The following is a 16,914-nucleotide window of genomic DNA, read 5'->3' as shown; positions in this document are numbered from 1 at the left end:
GAGTCAGGATTTTCATGAGCAATCTTTGCTTTGCAGCTCCTATGCTGTTCCTATTTCAGATAAGTTCTTCCTGTTTCAGTGGAAACATTTTCTCTCGATATCCTTCAATTTACAAAATTAAAAAGGATCCCAGCTCTTCACCGAGATATCTTGTCTCATGCATTGTCCATGTCTTTTTGCCTTTCCTTTTTTTTTTTTTTTTTTTTTTTTAAATTATTATTTCACTCAGTTTAAACTCATTCAGTTTTCCTCCCTCTGCTGTCTGGTTTGTTTATTTTGCTTTTCTGTGTTGTTATTTTCACCCATTTGTTTAATCCGTGACCTTACCCAGCCATGCATATTGTATGTGTCCTGATGAGTGGTCTGTGCTTCCCAAAAGAAAAAGTAAATTGTAAGAATGCCTACAGAGGCCTAGCATGATGATTAGCTGCTCCATAAGGACAGTAATCAAATTTGAGAGTTTTCTTCCTGCTAGGCTCCCCTTCCAGTTCATGTTTATTTCCCGCTGTCTTTCCTTTGCTCATCATTTACAGAATTCTTTTCTTCTTTCTTAAACAGGTGGGCTCTGCATTGCTCAGTCCCTGAAAATCCCACAGGATCGCAAAGACAAGACCATCGACTTTGATAAAATCATCAAGCAGCTTCTAGAAACTCCCAATGCCAGGGCCATCGTTATTTTTGCCAATGATGAGGACATAAAGTAAGGATCGCTGAGGGAATTAATTCATTTATGCTTGGTAGCTATACAGAAAAGGGAAAGCAAGTAAGAATACAGATGACGACATGGAAATAGCTGTTGGTAAAAACATTGTGGGAACATGGAGTTTGCACCCTGTCATAGCAGCAGGCAAAGGGAGCGCTGAGCAAGGTCTGAATGATTCTCCTGTGATTACAAACAGCGTCGTATGATTACTCATGCGTTTGACAGACCTGACCTTACCTCGCAAAGAGACATTATGCCCCTCCCTTCGTACTAATGATACTATGTATTATTCATTAATACAGGCAGTTTTATGGCAAATGATGGTTACTAGTGATAAAATGGTTTGGATGCTCAAGGTTAAACCACACAAATCAGATACTATTTACTCTTAAAATAATATAAATAATATCTTAAAACAGTGTGACTCTCATTACTTACTTGTCTATGTTACATCATCTCTGTCTGTAACTTTAAAATTAGCTTAAAGTTTTGATTCGTATATCCCTGAGTGGCTCACTTATACAGAACAACACTAATGAAAAGTTAGGATAAAGTGTCAGTAAAGTCAATGGCAGAATTGGAAGTTTTAGTAGAATCAGGACTTCGTTCTTAGGCTATAAAGTGAATTAAATGAAAGAGTCAGTCTGTGCTGCGTGGGTCGCGACACTATTGTGAAACTTCTGGTCTCTCTTAGTTACAGGAGCATGCCACTTCTGTTCATTCTGCAGTCTCGCAACACGCTGTTTTTACTAAGCACTTAAATGCTTAATTTATTTGAATTCATTTGTGAGCAAAATGTTCTTTTCTACAGGCAAATCCTTGCAGCCGCTAAAAGGGCAGATCAAGTTGGTCATTTTCTGTGGGTGGGCTCAGACACTTGGGGCTCCAAAGTGAGTCCTTTAATTCAGCAAGAAGACGTTGCTGAGGGAGCAATCACCATTCTGCCCAAGAGAGCAACCATAGAGGGTAAGAGTTCGTTCTGATTGTCTTTCTGTCACAGCTTCTCGGCCTTTTTTTCTGTTTCGTGAAACTCCAGTGGTGCAAAATTAATTGCCCGTATCTTTTCTTATATGTTATGTGAATAAATATGTGTAGACATGGTAAGATACAGTGAGTATAAAATGAATTAAATAGGTCTTCATCCCCTGAGATTTCCCTAAACGTATTGCTGATCGGACAGCTGTCCGATCATTTCCACAGTTGAAAACCTATTAGCAGTTATTTATTAAAAGCATGATTTCAGAGCTTATATTAAGGTTGGTAGTAGCACAAGGCCCTTATCACCTGAAAGTAAAATAAAATGATCTTAATGTGTGATATATGTATGCATGTCTGAAGGATAGGAAGAAGAAATCTGTTGCAATTTACATATCACTTCTCCTTCAGTGGATGTGTTTGCTTCTGAAGAAGTAAAAATTCATTTTTAGATGAACAGTGTCCTTATATTTAAACTTAACTTAATTTATATTTCATTCAGATCAAGCACCACATATATAAATATACATTACTCATGTCATTCCTAATATATGTATTTGTACATATAGGTTTGGGTAAAAATTTAGGAACACTTTATTTTCTTTACATAATTTCTTCCTTTTTCAGCGTTTCTTTTTTTCCTAATGTCTTTATTTTCTGATTCTTCTTCAATTTGTTATCCCCTTTGTCTGAACAGGTGCCTAACAATCGAAATGGCTTCCTCCAGGGCAAACCAAACCTGCTGATTAGAATCTGTATTCTCCTTTAATATGGAAACAAAATCCTTTATAAGGGAGACAAAAGTGATGAAAAGGTCTCCTCTGCTAGTACATGGCTTTGTGTTCCTCATCTGTTGGGCCGAGTCTCCACAGAGTCCTTGGAACATGTTTCATGCGTTAAAATAAGGTCTGGTGTCTTCACTCACAGGAAGACCAAATATTTGCCTGCCTGTTTACTGTGTCTGCACTACTACCTCTTTAGTTATTCTTCTCAGATCTATAATAATGCTTCATCCTTGTATTTTTTTGAAATTGTGGAGGCATTTTCGCATGTTACTTCTCCGTAATGGTGTTGATAGACAGTGAAGTGTTTTTTTTCCTGAAAAACAGGACACTTTAATTATCCTTTCATACTGTGTTCATCCTTGAGGGTTTCTGACCTAGAAACTATAAAGGTCTGCCAGTATTACACACACACACACACACACACACACACACACACACACAAAAATTTTCCAAGTTTACTTGTTTTAGAGTATATCCCTTCTGTAGTACACATCAGGCACATTAGACATAATGGGAAATGCGTAATTTCCTTTTGGAAACAGTAAGTGGTGATTACAGAATGGAAAGGTTCAGATATAGAAAGTCTTTTAAAACGACAGATTCAAACATCAGCAAAGTCAGTGCACCTGCAAAGAAAAACTGTTTCCATTGAGCTGGCAAATAGCTTCTTCAGAATATGACATTAGGCAATCGCCTAAAAAGTTGGTTAGTTGCATTATGTACTTGTAGGTATGTAGATTGCATGGCTACTTGAGTCTGTGATGCTTAGATTATATTTTGTCTGTATACGTATTTGTCTTCATTCTTCAAGAACTGATGCCATATGGGCAGATACATATTTTGAGGTCCATGAGTTGCATGTTTTTTTCCAGAACGGAAAAGCACTCAGCAAAAATATGGCACTTTATTTGATATTAAAGGAGAGGCAGAGCAAAAACGTCCTAGACTAACAGTTACAATGTCAATAGCAAATGCTCCCTGAATGCTTTGTAACCACTCAGAAAGGTTCAGGCTGGTTCTTACCTTTTTTAGTCCCGTTCATCCGTCCCTAATTACCATCTGTATTTGCCATCTGCTGAGTCCTATTAGGAGGAAGAGTAAAGAGATGGTTAAGAAGGCAGAGCAAATTCTTGTTCTCCCGCACAGTAATTTTCGTATTTTCCTTCACAAACAGAGTTCTTAGTGCTATCCTAGTAACTGTTCCTCTTTGTGTGAAATGTTTTTCCAGAACTACGTGTTTCCCCTTTCAGATGGATTCCATTTCTAGTTCATTCATTATGAGAAATGTTCAGTGAAATCTGTTACTTGAAGAAGTAAGTAATCCTTAGGTATTAGCATTTACTTGCTTAGTGAAGCTGTTATCCGTTTGGATTGTCTGTCTGTCTTGCATTTAGGCTGCTGTATTTTGTTTTGGTATATTTTTTTTCCTGTTGTTGTAATTTCATTTGCCTGTGAATCCAAGAGAACTGGAAACAGACGTTTTAATGTCATTCTTTTATCTGTGAGCAATGAACATCTGCTTCCTAAAATTTACTAATGCATTTCTTTTGATGAATGCATAAAATAAATGAAATAAGCCTTGATTTTTTTTTTTTTTTTTTTTTTACCTGTAAATTGATGGAAACAAACTAAATTAGCAAAATGGAACTGAATTTGCCCTAAAGGAACGTATCTTGAGCAGTATCATAGTCTGGCACAGTGGGTTGCAACAAGGCTGCAGTCTGCCCCTATGGCTCATAGGCTCCAGTTCAAGAAGATAGTTAAGCACTGACTTAATTCCTGCTGATGTTGGTGAGGTTTAACCATTGAACTAAAATACCTGCTTCTGCGGGAGTGAATAAGGGGGTTACCCTTATTTTACTCCTCCACTTTTATCATATGTTAAGTAGTACTTCTAATATATTAGAAAAAGTTTCCTGACAAACTTCATTGGAAACATAGAGCTCTGCAACTTGTTTTCTGAAAGTGTTGCTGATGATGGAAGAGTACTGTACTTTAACCTTAAATATGTGATTCTGCTAGCCTCTTCTCACGCTTTAGGGAAAAAGTCCTAGTCTAATAAGCCAGAAGGTGTTAAATTTCTTTGAAAATTCATGTGCCAGCATATCGATATGCATATAGGACAGTTTGAATTATCAGACATTTAAAGTCTGTAAGTCTGTCGTTCACATAAATCATAAACGGAAACAGAAAAAAAAAAAACCACAGGAAAATAACATTTCAAATAATATTTCCCCAAATCATGGTTCCTCTGTTCTGAACACAGGCTTTAAATGCAGGTGTGTTGGTATATTCACACTTGTCTACCCATACGCGACTTGAAGTACGTTCTGTGTTTTTCATAGTAGTGGGTATCCTAGTAGCCTGTGACTCCAGAGGGATTTTAAAGCCTTCAGTTTCTTGTAGAATGAGGCTCCGGATATGCAGTTACTTGTCTTGATACTGGATGTCACTCTTGGGACAAAATTTTCTTTGCATTAGTCCCATGGGGTGATTTAGGAAATCATTGCATGAACCGAATTCATTCATCTTAAGTCAGTCTTAATATAGCCCAATTGTATTTGATGTAATTACGCTGGATAAAGTTGCATCTTATTTGCATAATTGCAGTAGACGGTGTGCCAGAGGAAGTGCACACTTAAATAGTAATCACTTCATAAAAACTTGTGTTAGAAATAGGCTCCGTGGCCAACTTCAGCCAACTATCAACTGAACTGTGAAAGGCTTTCCAAGGCTTGTAAGGAAAAAAGCAGAGGTATTTATTTCTGGAACAACCGCTGCAGCAGAATATTGTATTCTGGTTATTGTTACTTTGAATTCTTCCAAAAAAAGTTTGTGGTGATGCGTCCTCCTGCTGACAGTAGATTACTGAAACAGCTGCCCAGTCCTGAAACTCGAAGTATGCTCACGTAAGCAAACACAGTATGTTGCTTTGCGATACTGTAAGTACCAATGCTTACGGGAGTAAGCTTTCCTAGTCAGGTGCCTGATGTTAGTCTTTTACTCAGAGTACACACTTGTAATTTTGCTGTAAAAAGGTCTAATTTAGTCACAGAGTGCATGTTAGTGCCCGAGGATGAGAAAAATTAAATAGTTTAAGCAAGAGGAAAAAAAGATATATGTTATAGTTAATATTTGAATGAGGTGTGTTCTTATCATTATTATTATTTTCCTCTTACAGTAATATAAAAATGATGAACATCTGCTGCTCTGCGTGCCTTTGACATTAATTAAAACAACACTACAACAGAAAAAAATCCTCTGCAATCCTTTTAGTTGATTTTTACCTCCTTCTGCTTTGTTGCCCTGAAATCCTTATTCTTCTTCAGCCACCTGAACAAAGAGACAAACCTTGTGCATTGGGGAAATTCCTATATGAATTTTTCAGTAGGAACGGAAAGGGAAGGGTGCAATTCAATAAAGAGGAGCCAAGGTGAAGTACAGGAAGGGATCAGGGGAGCAAAACCAGGCTATTTTGAAGTAACAATGTGATCAGGGTCATGGTAAAAAAGAGATATTGAGGCAAATATGAAAAGTCTCCAGAGTTTCGAGTGCCATAGGGAAGGTGGAAGCTGGGTGGAAAATCAGAAGAAAGGTTGAGATTTCAAACAGGTGTTTAGTTCTTGCAGCTTAGGTGGGCTACTTGCCTTCAGACTAGCAAATTACTTTACATATGAAGTCCTAGAAGCATTGTAGACCTTTCAAAACAGCAAGAAATAAAATGTGGAAATGCACCCTGGATTTCTGGACTGTAGGTCATAACATCAATCCAGCAGTGGAGTTCCACTAAATCATGGCTGGGACGAATAACTTCAACCCTATTGCTTTGTAGATTCAAATGAACTTCTTCCACAGTAATCTTTTTAATCCCAAACTGACCTTTAAAAACTCCACTGCCACTTTAGCTCTTCATTTTTCAGTAGATTTAATGAAACTCAGAGCATTTCCTCCTCTTATTACCAGTAGTATACTCAAATCTAATTATACTTTTAAATGCCTGGGGTGCCTCTCTTCATTACACTATATATATATAGTGTAATATATATATACATACACACATACACACACACACACACACACACACACACACACACACACATATATATATATATATATGAGTTAGCTGGATGACCCTCTGATTAAAGTCAGTAACATTGCCTTTTAGCTACTGGTCCTGACATCAATTTAAGTTCTCCCTAGCAGGTAATTTTAAAGTCATGAGTTCCTGAATTCTGTCCCTGGAGGAAAAGCACTTCTTTTTGCCAGTGATAAGAAAGTATCTATGGCATGAGGGAAGGAAAGACCTGGTCCTTTTAGGGTAGATTTGTGCAGTACTTGCTGATTAAATATGGAAAGTGGTCAGATCAATACATCTACAGGAGATATTCAGGCCCAAAGAACAGAGCCAGGTAGATGGTCTTGGGTTTCAAGATGATGGTCTTCCCTCTTTTTATTTTTTCCTTCCCACCTTTTCTTTAGCCTAAGCAATTTCCACACTTCAGATTTTAAACTTGCTTATTCCCATCCCAAGTATCTATTCATCTTATAAACGGTTCATTAAAATCCTTCAGGAGAGTGACAGGAGAGACCACTAATAATAGGTAGGACAGTAAAGTTTAGGATTTTGGTGGGACTTTGTGGAATTTTGCGCAAGAGAGAGTGGAGCTGAGAGCAAATTTTTGTGGCTAGAGCTCTGCGTCGCAGTCCAGCAATACCTTTTTAGCAAAGACACTGTGACAGCTGAAGTCAGGAAATAAGCAGAGCAGCTTTATTTCTGCAGAAATACCTCTATCCTGCAGCTCCAAGATTTGTCCTTTCAACATTAACCTTATCTAGACCTTGGGTAAGGCATTTAGGGCTTGGCTGGGGGTCACCAGGTAGTGGTGTCCCTGCTTTTCCTTCCAACCTCAAACCTTCCTGTCCAAGTTTTTGCATAGGAAGAACTAGTATGTACTTTGTTAAGCGTGACATGTGGTGTAGTAAAAACTACTGTTTTCAAAAGAGACTAGTGATTTTGCGTGCTGCTTCTTATCTACCTGCTCTGATAAATATTGAGGTTCATAGCATCTTGAGAAAATAATGAGCACTTTCTATTTAAGAATTATCATCAGCAGTTCAGAAGTCATGTAAACCTAGATATAACTAAGGCTTTCTGAAAATCACAGCCGTATTTTTAAGGAATCTAATGCTACCAGTAAATTCATTAGGCTTTGCAAATGCTTCCAAGAACTCTTGCGAGGCTCCAGAACTGAATGTGTGTAACTGTCATGAATTAAAAGTTTATCTCTAGTCAGATATTTCTTAGAAACTTCTTTCTCTTTGACTCTAAAGAACATAAACAAAATGTAACTCTTGGTTTCTCTTTTTTCCTGTGCCCATTTTCTGTCAGAAAGTTGCCCAATTGGGCTGCTACATTGTATTTCACCTTGTTGTTAGCATCCCTGCTACTGACTTGGCGCTTGCAGATATCTAGTTCTTTGTTTAACTTTCTTTTTCTCTTAAAATAGTCTTCCTTATTTTTCTTACGTATATGTAATGTCTTTTAATGGACCCCAGCTGACACTGAAATAAAGGCCAGGAGTAGAAGAGATGTAAGAGGAGAAACAGAGAGGCTAACATATATTGCAATAGTAATTATTTTGATTGTCTGGCAAAATACTCTGCCAGTAGGGAAAAATATCCTTTATGGTCTGAGGTCAGAATTTAAGACAATAATTCAGTTCCAGTGAACTAAAAACATGGATGTGACCTAGGTTTGCAATCTTGTGAAATTCTCAGCTATGAGGTTAAAGGATGGCTCAAATTAGCACAAGTAAGTGCATAATTTTTTTAAAAAAGAGAAATGTTGCAAATGCTGTAAGCCAACATAGCTGTCATTGAATTTTTCAGTTGTCTCTTTATTTGCTCAACCTCCAAAGAGATGGTGAATCAAGTTTTTAATGTTCTCTTTTTATTTCTAGTTAGTTTTCTTTTTTGTTGGTTTTTTTTTTTTTTTTTGGGCAGTGTTACATTTGGAAAAGAAAAAAAGAATAGCAATTTATGGAAAGTTGAATAGCAATTTAAGGGAAGTTAGAATGAAAGTATATCTCATTATTTGTTTCTCTAGATCATCTATTTTAGATTTCCAAGCTCTTCTTTTTAATGTGCTTTTGGGTGAAGAGACAAGAATCAAACTGTCAGGATATTTGTACTTTCCTGATTGTCTTACAATTAAGAGGACAAGTTCAATAAAGATTTTAATTAAAAGCCAGAACTTAAAAAAAATCAGCAATAAGAGTCTCAGCCTTTTCTCCTATTCCAAAGGAGGTCATTTTTAATAATAGTTTTAAATAGGTATCTGAATCCTTTTTTAGAAAACTAAGTTCTAAGAGGACTGCAAGTGGGAAGATCCATAAGTCTGTCTTTAATTTTTCCATTTTTTTTTTTTTTTTTTTACTGGAACAAGAAGCTATTTCATAGGTACTAGGCTTTCACAATTAAGTCTTTAGCTCATGAAATAAAAGAGTAAGACAGCTTAAATATAGAAACCTTTACAGAAGGGTCCAAGTGGAGGTTAGTGGCACGTTGTTTGGTGGTTCTGAAGCATTTACCTTCACATCTCTAGTCTAGCAAAGCAAAAGAGTTCAGGGTTCATTTTTCTCTGTTTTAGAGACAATATTGAATTTTATCCAATATAAATAAAATACAGGAATGCTGTTCTGTAACTAGCTATAGCTGCTGATAACCCAGTATCCTTTTTTCTTCTTCTCTGAACAGACCATAAGACTGTCTTATATCTCATAACAATATTTGTAAATTAATCAGTGAGGAACTCTTTCTTTGCCATCTTCTTCTAAGTCTTTTACAGCGCTCTGTCATTAGGTTCTCAAGCTTTTCCTCTGTGCCCCTGGGGCCTCAGAGTGTGCTTTTAAGAAAGTAAGTGAAATGGAAAGATGTAGCTTTGGGGTTTGTTTCATTCCAGGCTACTGTGCTGTTGTGCCCGTCCCGCTGTGAGAGGCTGTGGAGCTGCCGGGGGCTGCCCGACTGTGGGAATTTGTGCAGCCCACATATAGGAGTGGCTGTAAACTCTAAACGCCAGAGGGGAAACAGGGACACAAATCACAAGAGAAAAGTCTTCAGAGAAGTAGCGCAGACAGTCTCTGCCTAATTTTCCTTACTCTTCCCCATTACCTCCTCTGAATTTTCCTGTCATCCCCTTCCTACCACCCATTGGTTTTGTTTTTCTTTCTGTACTGCTGAAAAGGCTCTAACATAGGCAGATTTAGTCGTCTTGGGCTTCTTCATTTTGGCTGTTTTGAGAACACTGAGACCAGTAGAGAAATTTTTCCTTTCCCCAGTACTAGCAACAGTATGGGTGTCGGGAGCTGGAGGGTGGTCCCTGCGAGGGACTCCAGGATACTTCACACAAGGGTTTTCGTCTTCTGGTTTCTCGCGTTTTAAATAATATAATTAAAAGCAACAGCAGTCTGGAAATGCACTTGGAGTTCTGCTCAAAGTCCTTTTAATGTCAGTAGTTTGAAAGTGACTTGTTTTTGGACACTATGTCTTAGCAGTAAAGTTTACATGAGGGGCAATATATGTAAATATTTGTTTATTTGCATCTTTTCCCCTTGAGTAAACAATATTTACCAGCTTTGGAATTAAAATGCTAGGAGTACTGTGTGCTCATATTTATTAAATAAATACAGAAATTATCTTTGAAGATGCATGTTTGTTCATCCAGTACATTTTGTCAAAAAAATCCTCTCAAGTGCCCCTTCCTGTCCCTTATAGAAAACGTGTAAGTTGTCCAAAAACAGCTGAAGGAAGTACTTACCTTTTTGCTGTTCTCCATCAATCACACTGTGTTTATAGTCATTCTACCTGCAAACTTGCTGGGAATAGATCCTTTCCAATGCTGATGAACCTGCTAATTGAATTTAAGTTAATAACTGCAGTTACCTGGGAATCCAAGACACCCTTGCAACCGTGAAAAGTTTATTGCATATCGATTTAAGTATGTTGAAAAGTCACGCTGGGAATTAAGATCTGCTTGGGTTCCTCCGTGCTTAGCCCTGAATCTCATTTCTTCTTGCCCACATTCATGCGGGCCCTGTCGTGATTGCGGGAGCGCAGCGTGTGCAGCAAAGGCAGCCCAGGCGAGTGTCTGGATGCAGCCAGGCCATGGGCTTGGCTGAGCACTACCGGTGCATGCACCCTTCAAAGGGGATGTTTAGTAAGCCAGGCATCCTGTGATGCTTCTTTTTATACGTTCTTTCATGTTCTGCCAGTTTGAAGCTTCCTCATGAAAAGTATGGTGCAATTAAATGTTGGCTTAAATACCGTTCTGCAGCGATGTAGTCTCCTGAGATTGATAGATATGGTAATGTTTTTGAGATTCAGCCAAATAGGGCCTATTCCCTAATTGTAGAAAGAAATTGTATATTCACTGTGGTGTTTCAGTAGCAATGTAATGCTCAACTTTAAAAGGTTGAAAAGAAGGCTTTGGGGAGAGGTTTAGTAAGTTCAAAGAGCCAGTAGCTTAAGGGGAGCGTTGTTTTTTTTTTAATATGCAGATATAGGAAAGTTAAGCAACATAGTTTTGGAAAGTTTCAAATTAGTGTAATTTTTGTAGTTTCCTTTTAACTTAAAGCATTGAAGCTTTCTTTTCTTCTTTTGTTGAAGATTCCCTGCAGCTGTTAGTCACTGAGAAATAAAATGCCAAACGTGGTCTTTGTACTGCTGCAGACTCGAAGCAAATGCCCCCTGGAACTCCAAACCAATGGTTTCATAAGGAGCATGTTCAGAAAACCCACATACGGTTGCAACTGAAAATTACAGACTTCTAGGGAGCTGACTGAGACATGATAATTATAGAGTAGTATTTTGTCAGATGTTACACACCTGGCTGTTTTCTGGTGATCAGTTGTTGGGGTTCTTTTTGGTTTCCTTTGAGCATTTGAAGGTGTGGTCTTTTTAGGACATTAGAGAGAGTTCTCTACCTTGTTTAATACAAGACACAATTTGTATCAGAAATAGTATTAGCAAGAAATTTTATTAAGATTTAAGGAGCTTTCTCTTTGGCCAATTGAAATAAAAGACTTGGCTTGCTTATAGTAGAGGTACTTCCCTGATTTGAGCCATCTGTTTCTCGTTCTATGGATATATGCATCTGTATACACTTCTATATTCTGGATATTGCTCCCAGGGCTCGTGTGGGCAATCCCGTTGGTGTTCATGTTTAACTGTTATTTCAGGACACTGGAGAATTTGTGGCTTGATGGTTTCAAGAAGGACATGTGTCCTCCCCACTACCCCAGATGCTTGACAGTAAGGAGACGTAATCTGTAGGTTAAAATATTTAGCTCTTGATCAGATAGATAGTCAGTGATCTTTGTTTTGAATTATCCATCTTTTAAACAGCAGTTTTCCTCTCAGTGATCTAATCCTGAAGCTGTCTGTTGGACACGGTTGGGCAGAGTGTTTCCATTGAGAGATGAGGAACATTATTTTTAGAAAGCAGACTATTGTTGTGTGCCAGCTCCTGATCAGCCTGTGATGTGGTAAGAAACTCCGAGCATTCCTCTGAAGGTTTGCTCTGCGCAGAAGGCATTAATGGGTATGCTAGATGAGAGAGGGTTTGCAAGGAAGTGTTTCTTCCTCCACCCTGGAGACAGCCATATGTTGCTTTCCAGCATTTCTGCAAGGAGGCAGAGTCAAAGGCAGCTTAGGCTGGCAACCGGACTTTCCATCCTTGGGAGGGGTGTTGAGCAACATGTGAATAGCATGCTGGGAAGCACATGAAGAAGGCAATGACTGTACGCTATAGGAATAAAGCCCCCAAAACATGTCCTTAGGAAATCATGTTTTCTAATGCTGTTAGTCCTTGCTCTTGTTACAACTCAGAGTTGCAAGACTCATTTATTTGCTAGGAATTTTCTGTTTGTTTGTAGAATTGGCAGGATTTCCACAATCTACGATTTATCTAGGAAGATTTAAAGGTCAAAAGTTCCCCTCATTCTTTGTCCCCAGGGAAGACTGTTAGATAATACCAAAAAGTAAAGAAGAATCCCGACTACATGCGTAAAGACTTTTCACAGATCTCATGATCTGAAAACTGGACAAAAATTTGGTACTGTGTCGTTCCATGTCATTTGCTGCGGGAAGCTGGGTTAGCTTTTGTATGCCGTGCAGTTCTCTGGGTCTGGCAGTAAGCAATACTCAGTTAGACCTCTTATTTTGGAGCTTGATTTGAATTTTCAAGAGGCTCTTTTTGAGACTGAATGTGGTGGGGATGATGAAACTCCGTGGATCTCACCTGACCCTACATCAGTGAAACTTCTGGGCTGCTGAAGCAGAGCTTAGTTTTGGAGAATTATAAAAAAAAAAAAAAAAAATTATATTTTTAGGCACAGATATACTAGAAAGACAAGAAAAGATTTTACCACCTTGTCCCACTACCTTAGAGAAGAACTGGGACAGATACCGTAGCAGGCACAGCGCCTGCGTTGTATTTGACTCCTTGACTTGATCCACCACATTTAGGGAGCTCAGGCAATGTTACCCAGTATTGTGCTAAGAGCAGAAGAGCTATCATTGCTGGAAGAGAGGAGTGGGAGGAGGAAATTAAGGTGTGTAGCGGCAGAGGGGTAAGGTTTTCCCATAGCTGCCCAAAGCTTTGCATTACATATGTGCCTGTCGCTGTCAAGGATGGAGAGGGAGAGGAAAGAGCTCCCCTCTGCTGTTTGCTGGCAAGTTGCATCTGGCCTGGTATTTGCTACGCTATTAATTAAGATTTTAACACATTTTTCTGCTTTACAAGAAGCCTATTAGCAGGGTATTCATTTTGCCATTCATATTACACACATTCTTCATGTCTTATTCCTCACATAAAGAGGCTAGGAATTGCAGGAGCTTTCTCAAATATGCTGTTTCTGTTTTAGATGAAAATATCCATGAATGATCCCAAATACCTAGTTTAAAAAATACAGTTCAGCAAGAGGAGTGGAGACCACAGATTCTTGCTAATGAAACAGATAGATAACTTTTCATCTCTGATGTACTGCTTTGGCTGAGGTTAATAACAGAAACTACAGTATGCAACTTAGATATCTCCAGTCCAGTGCCTAGTGGACTACCCATAGCTGCTGCAAATAGGCAATCAAAAATGACACTTATTTAAGCAGAAGGACTAACGGTTTCTCGTAATGTGTGGTCACATTTGTAACAAATCTGGGCTCAAAAAAGAGCTCTGAGTAAGGACTTTAGGATTAGGTCCAGGGATACTAGGTGACTGTTTATTTTCCACTGCAATTATTACAATATTTTAATTTGAGAAGCTTCAGACTCTGAAATTAGGGGCAGTGAAACTCAGAATACAAATAAAATCTGCTTGTGCCATAAGGTGATGGAAGAAGTAAAAGGTTCAGTCATCAGTCTTTTCTACAAGGGTTATTTTTTGCAGCAAGAAATTAAAATCACATTCATATATTAGAAATTAAAATGAAAGAAACAAGATCGCCCCTGCCATCTGCTACGTGACTACCAGCGTAACCCATTGGTTGAGCATCTGTGCAGGGAAAGGAAGAAGCCAAGAAGGAAAGGGCCTCCTGATCACAGAGCTGGGCAGGGCCTTCTCATTGTAGCCACCAAAAACAGCACTGCTTCTGTGTTTGTATGCAGTTCATATAGGTCATGAAGAAAGACAGGTTCCTACTTGGTGGCGAAGAAGAGCGTTAAACATACGTTCCCAGTTGAAACTCAGGTCATCCAGAAGACTTACTTTGTTATTTGTTGCATTTCATTAAATCAGTCTGTACTATTAATGACCTTTCACATCTAGCTGTCTGGTAGATAAAAGGGCAGATATGTATTTCTAGGTGTTCAGGTGCTCCTCAGTTCTCTGAGAAACTGCACATGTATTTTCAGAAATATGTATTAAATTCTCATGTGTAATTCATTCACATACGTTAGATCCTCTACCAAGAACACTTTAAGTCTAATATATTTATAGTAACACATTGTTTCTAAAACTGCTATGTTTAAATTCATGCATCTCAACATTTCTCTTTTTTTTCTATCTTTTGCTATCACCTATTCCATTACACTTTATAAAATGGTAATAGGTCTTAATTTGTTTATTATTTCTTCTACTGCCTAGGATTCAGTTTTTCTCTGGCTTTGAAAGGTATTGTGAGTGAAAGTTACTAAATTCTCACAGTAATTTTTTTTCTTATTTCTGACTCTGTAACTGGAATTTAAAAAGATTCTCTCTCTACGCCACTTAAAATTAGTATCTGAAGTCTTCCATGACTCACTCATTCTCTTTATTAGCAAGCCTGCCAAGAAATACTACTTCACACTCTCTCAAGTAAGGCAAAAAGAGGAAAAAAAAATCAGCCTTTTATTAGTGTAAAATGCAAATATGAGGTATATGTTTGCAAGTGAACAAACAAATATGCTTGCACTAAACTTCATTCGCTTTGGTGTTTTTCTGCATGAGTAGGTATTGCTTACCATCTTAATTCTTCATATGAGTATATGGAGGATCCTGAGAAAGACCTCTGAGGGCTCCAGCCTTCCTCCTCCACAACTTATGAGCTTCTGACTGTTAACTGCAAGGGTCTGCACATAAATGCACTTTAACTTGAGTTGTTTGCTTCCAAAACAGGCTCTGCTTAATTGGGTAAGATGGAGTGAGAGAGTAAAATATAAATGCTTATTTTAGAAGCTGGAGAGAGATTTGAAAAGGTGTGTTTTTTTTTTTTTTTTCTTTTGCATTGGTAGTGTTAGAAAGATTATAGGCTTTTGAAAGTAATAGTTTAGGAACTAATACACTTAATTTCCTTAAAGATGATACAATGAATGTTAAAGTGCCCACTTCACTCATGCTAGATTTGCAGATCTCCTTCAGGAATATGTTTTAATTTTGACAGACTGTGTGACAGCACTCCAGTGACGAAATGACATCTGGAAATTATTGACATTCTTTCTGGTTTGCAGGGTAGGTATGCTGCATCCTCTGTTTCATCTTCATTAAAGGTACTTGTATGGAAACAGACTATTTGTTCTTTGGATTTATCCCTTAGTTTTTAATACTTAAAACTTGCTGAGAGTTACAGCCTGCTGCTATAAAAAAGAGTCAAGGAGAACAGGAAAATGATTGGGGTATCATGGAAATTAAGATGTGGAGACCTTTTTTTGTCATGTTAATATAGATAGTAATACACAACTGAGGCATCCAATTAAAGGGAAACAAAATCCCCAAGCTGACTATGGTGTAGCTGCTTCTAAGCAGAACATTTGAGTAAGAACTGGCCAGGAGACATCCGTTAGCTACTCTGTGCACAGAAATGACTAAAGGCCCTTGTAAATTTACGCCGTTTGTGACGGGAAATGGCTTCTAAAATTTTCCAGCTGCAACAAGCAGTTACTTAAGTCAGAAACTAAGTAGTGAAAGAGCCCCTTTACACGATTTTTCTGGAGATTTAGTAAATTTATGGAAAGAAAGATATGAAGAAATAAAGGCAGGTTAGTTAAGACAGCATTTTTGTGCCTAACTGATGGTGTGGATTTTATGTATAACGAAGTGGCATACAAGTTATTGACTGGTACACTGTGCAAATGGTAGATGTAAACTGGAGCACTTGCAAGAGAATTCTGCTTTAGTGTTGTTTTTCTAAAGATTATTATATTTCAGATATTTATGTTTTGTCTCATGCTGTGTAAATTTTTGCATATCATTAGTAAAGTTACAAGCCATTTGCTTACACAGGGCCAAGTACAAAGTTTAATACACTGTTACAGCAACTTTAATTTGTGGAATTAAATTGGTGTGCTTTATGTAAAATCTGCAAATCTAAATCACACCTGAAGTCATTCTTTAAAGTCTCCTTAGAATTTAAATTATGTTTCTAGCTTTGGCAATTATTTAAAATGCTGATGTGTCAATTCCCAAGGAATACTTGTCTCAAGTATTACCACTTGAAATTTTGGGAAGCCACACAGATGTTCATCTCCTCATTATGGAAATAATGTTTTTAGTTAATGTGTTGGTGTGAAGAGAGGGGAATACAAATTATCTTGCAACTTGAGAGCCGTTTAAAAGTTTACTTATGTTTAGAGTGCTTTATTCATCTCGACTAAGATGTTTCTGACTAGGGGTGTCCTCTGAACCTCCGTTAGGTTTGAAAATCTCTCCATAGGTTCCTTCATACACCCTACTCCTGTAAAGGTTGCATTGTCCCATTTCTGAGAAGCTCTTCTCTTGCTGATGCTTAGCTTCGGGCCAGTGAGAGAGAAATGGGATTCAGTGTCACTTCATCAGCCAGAAGTATTGTTAAATATTTATCTTCTCAGAGGATCTGTTGTGTGGCTCATTAGAGACAAGGCTGTCAAGTGCGGTCATTCTGCCTTGCTAGCTTCTTGGGTTTGGATCAGAAATAGACAACAAATGAGGAGAGAATCTGAGCC

At 38.0% G+C, this 16,914-nt stretch overlaps 1 protein-coding gene across 6 annotated transcripts in view; it reads left to right on the top strand.

Annotated features, from left to right (window-relative positions):
• The window catches only part of GRM7 (glutamate metabotropic receptor 7), a 342,865-nt gene that overhangs the window by 177,916 nt on the left and 148,035 nt on the right, over positions 1-16,914 (top strand). For all 6 annotated transcript variants that reach the window (XM_068907113.1, XM_009681119.2, XM_068907111.1 and 3 more), the window contains exons 3-4: positions 559-700; positions 1,515-1,669. In XM_068907113.1, coding sequence (XP_068763214.1) covers positions 559-700; positions 1,515-1,669 — 297 coding nt within the window. The remainder of the gene's footprint in view (positions 1-558; positions 701-1,514; positions 1,670-16,914) is intronic.

This window comes from Struthio camelus, chromosome 14 (genome assembly GCF_040807025.1).
Source record: "Struthio camelus isolate bStrCam1 chromosome 14, bStrCam1.hap1, whole genome shotgun sequence".
NCBI classification, from domain to species: domain Eukaryota; kingdom Metazoa; phylum Chordata; class Aves; order Struthioniformes; family Struthionidae; genus Struthio; species Struthio camelus.
This window is presented reverse-complemented; position numbering and strand designations above follow the sequence as displayed.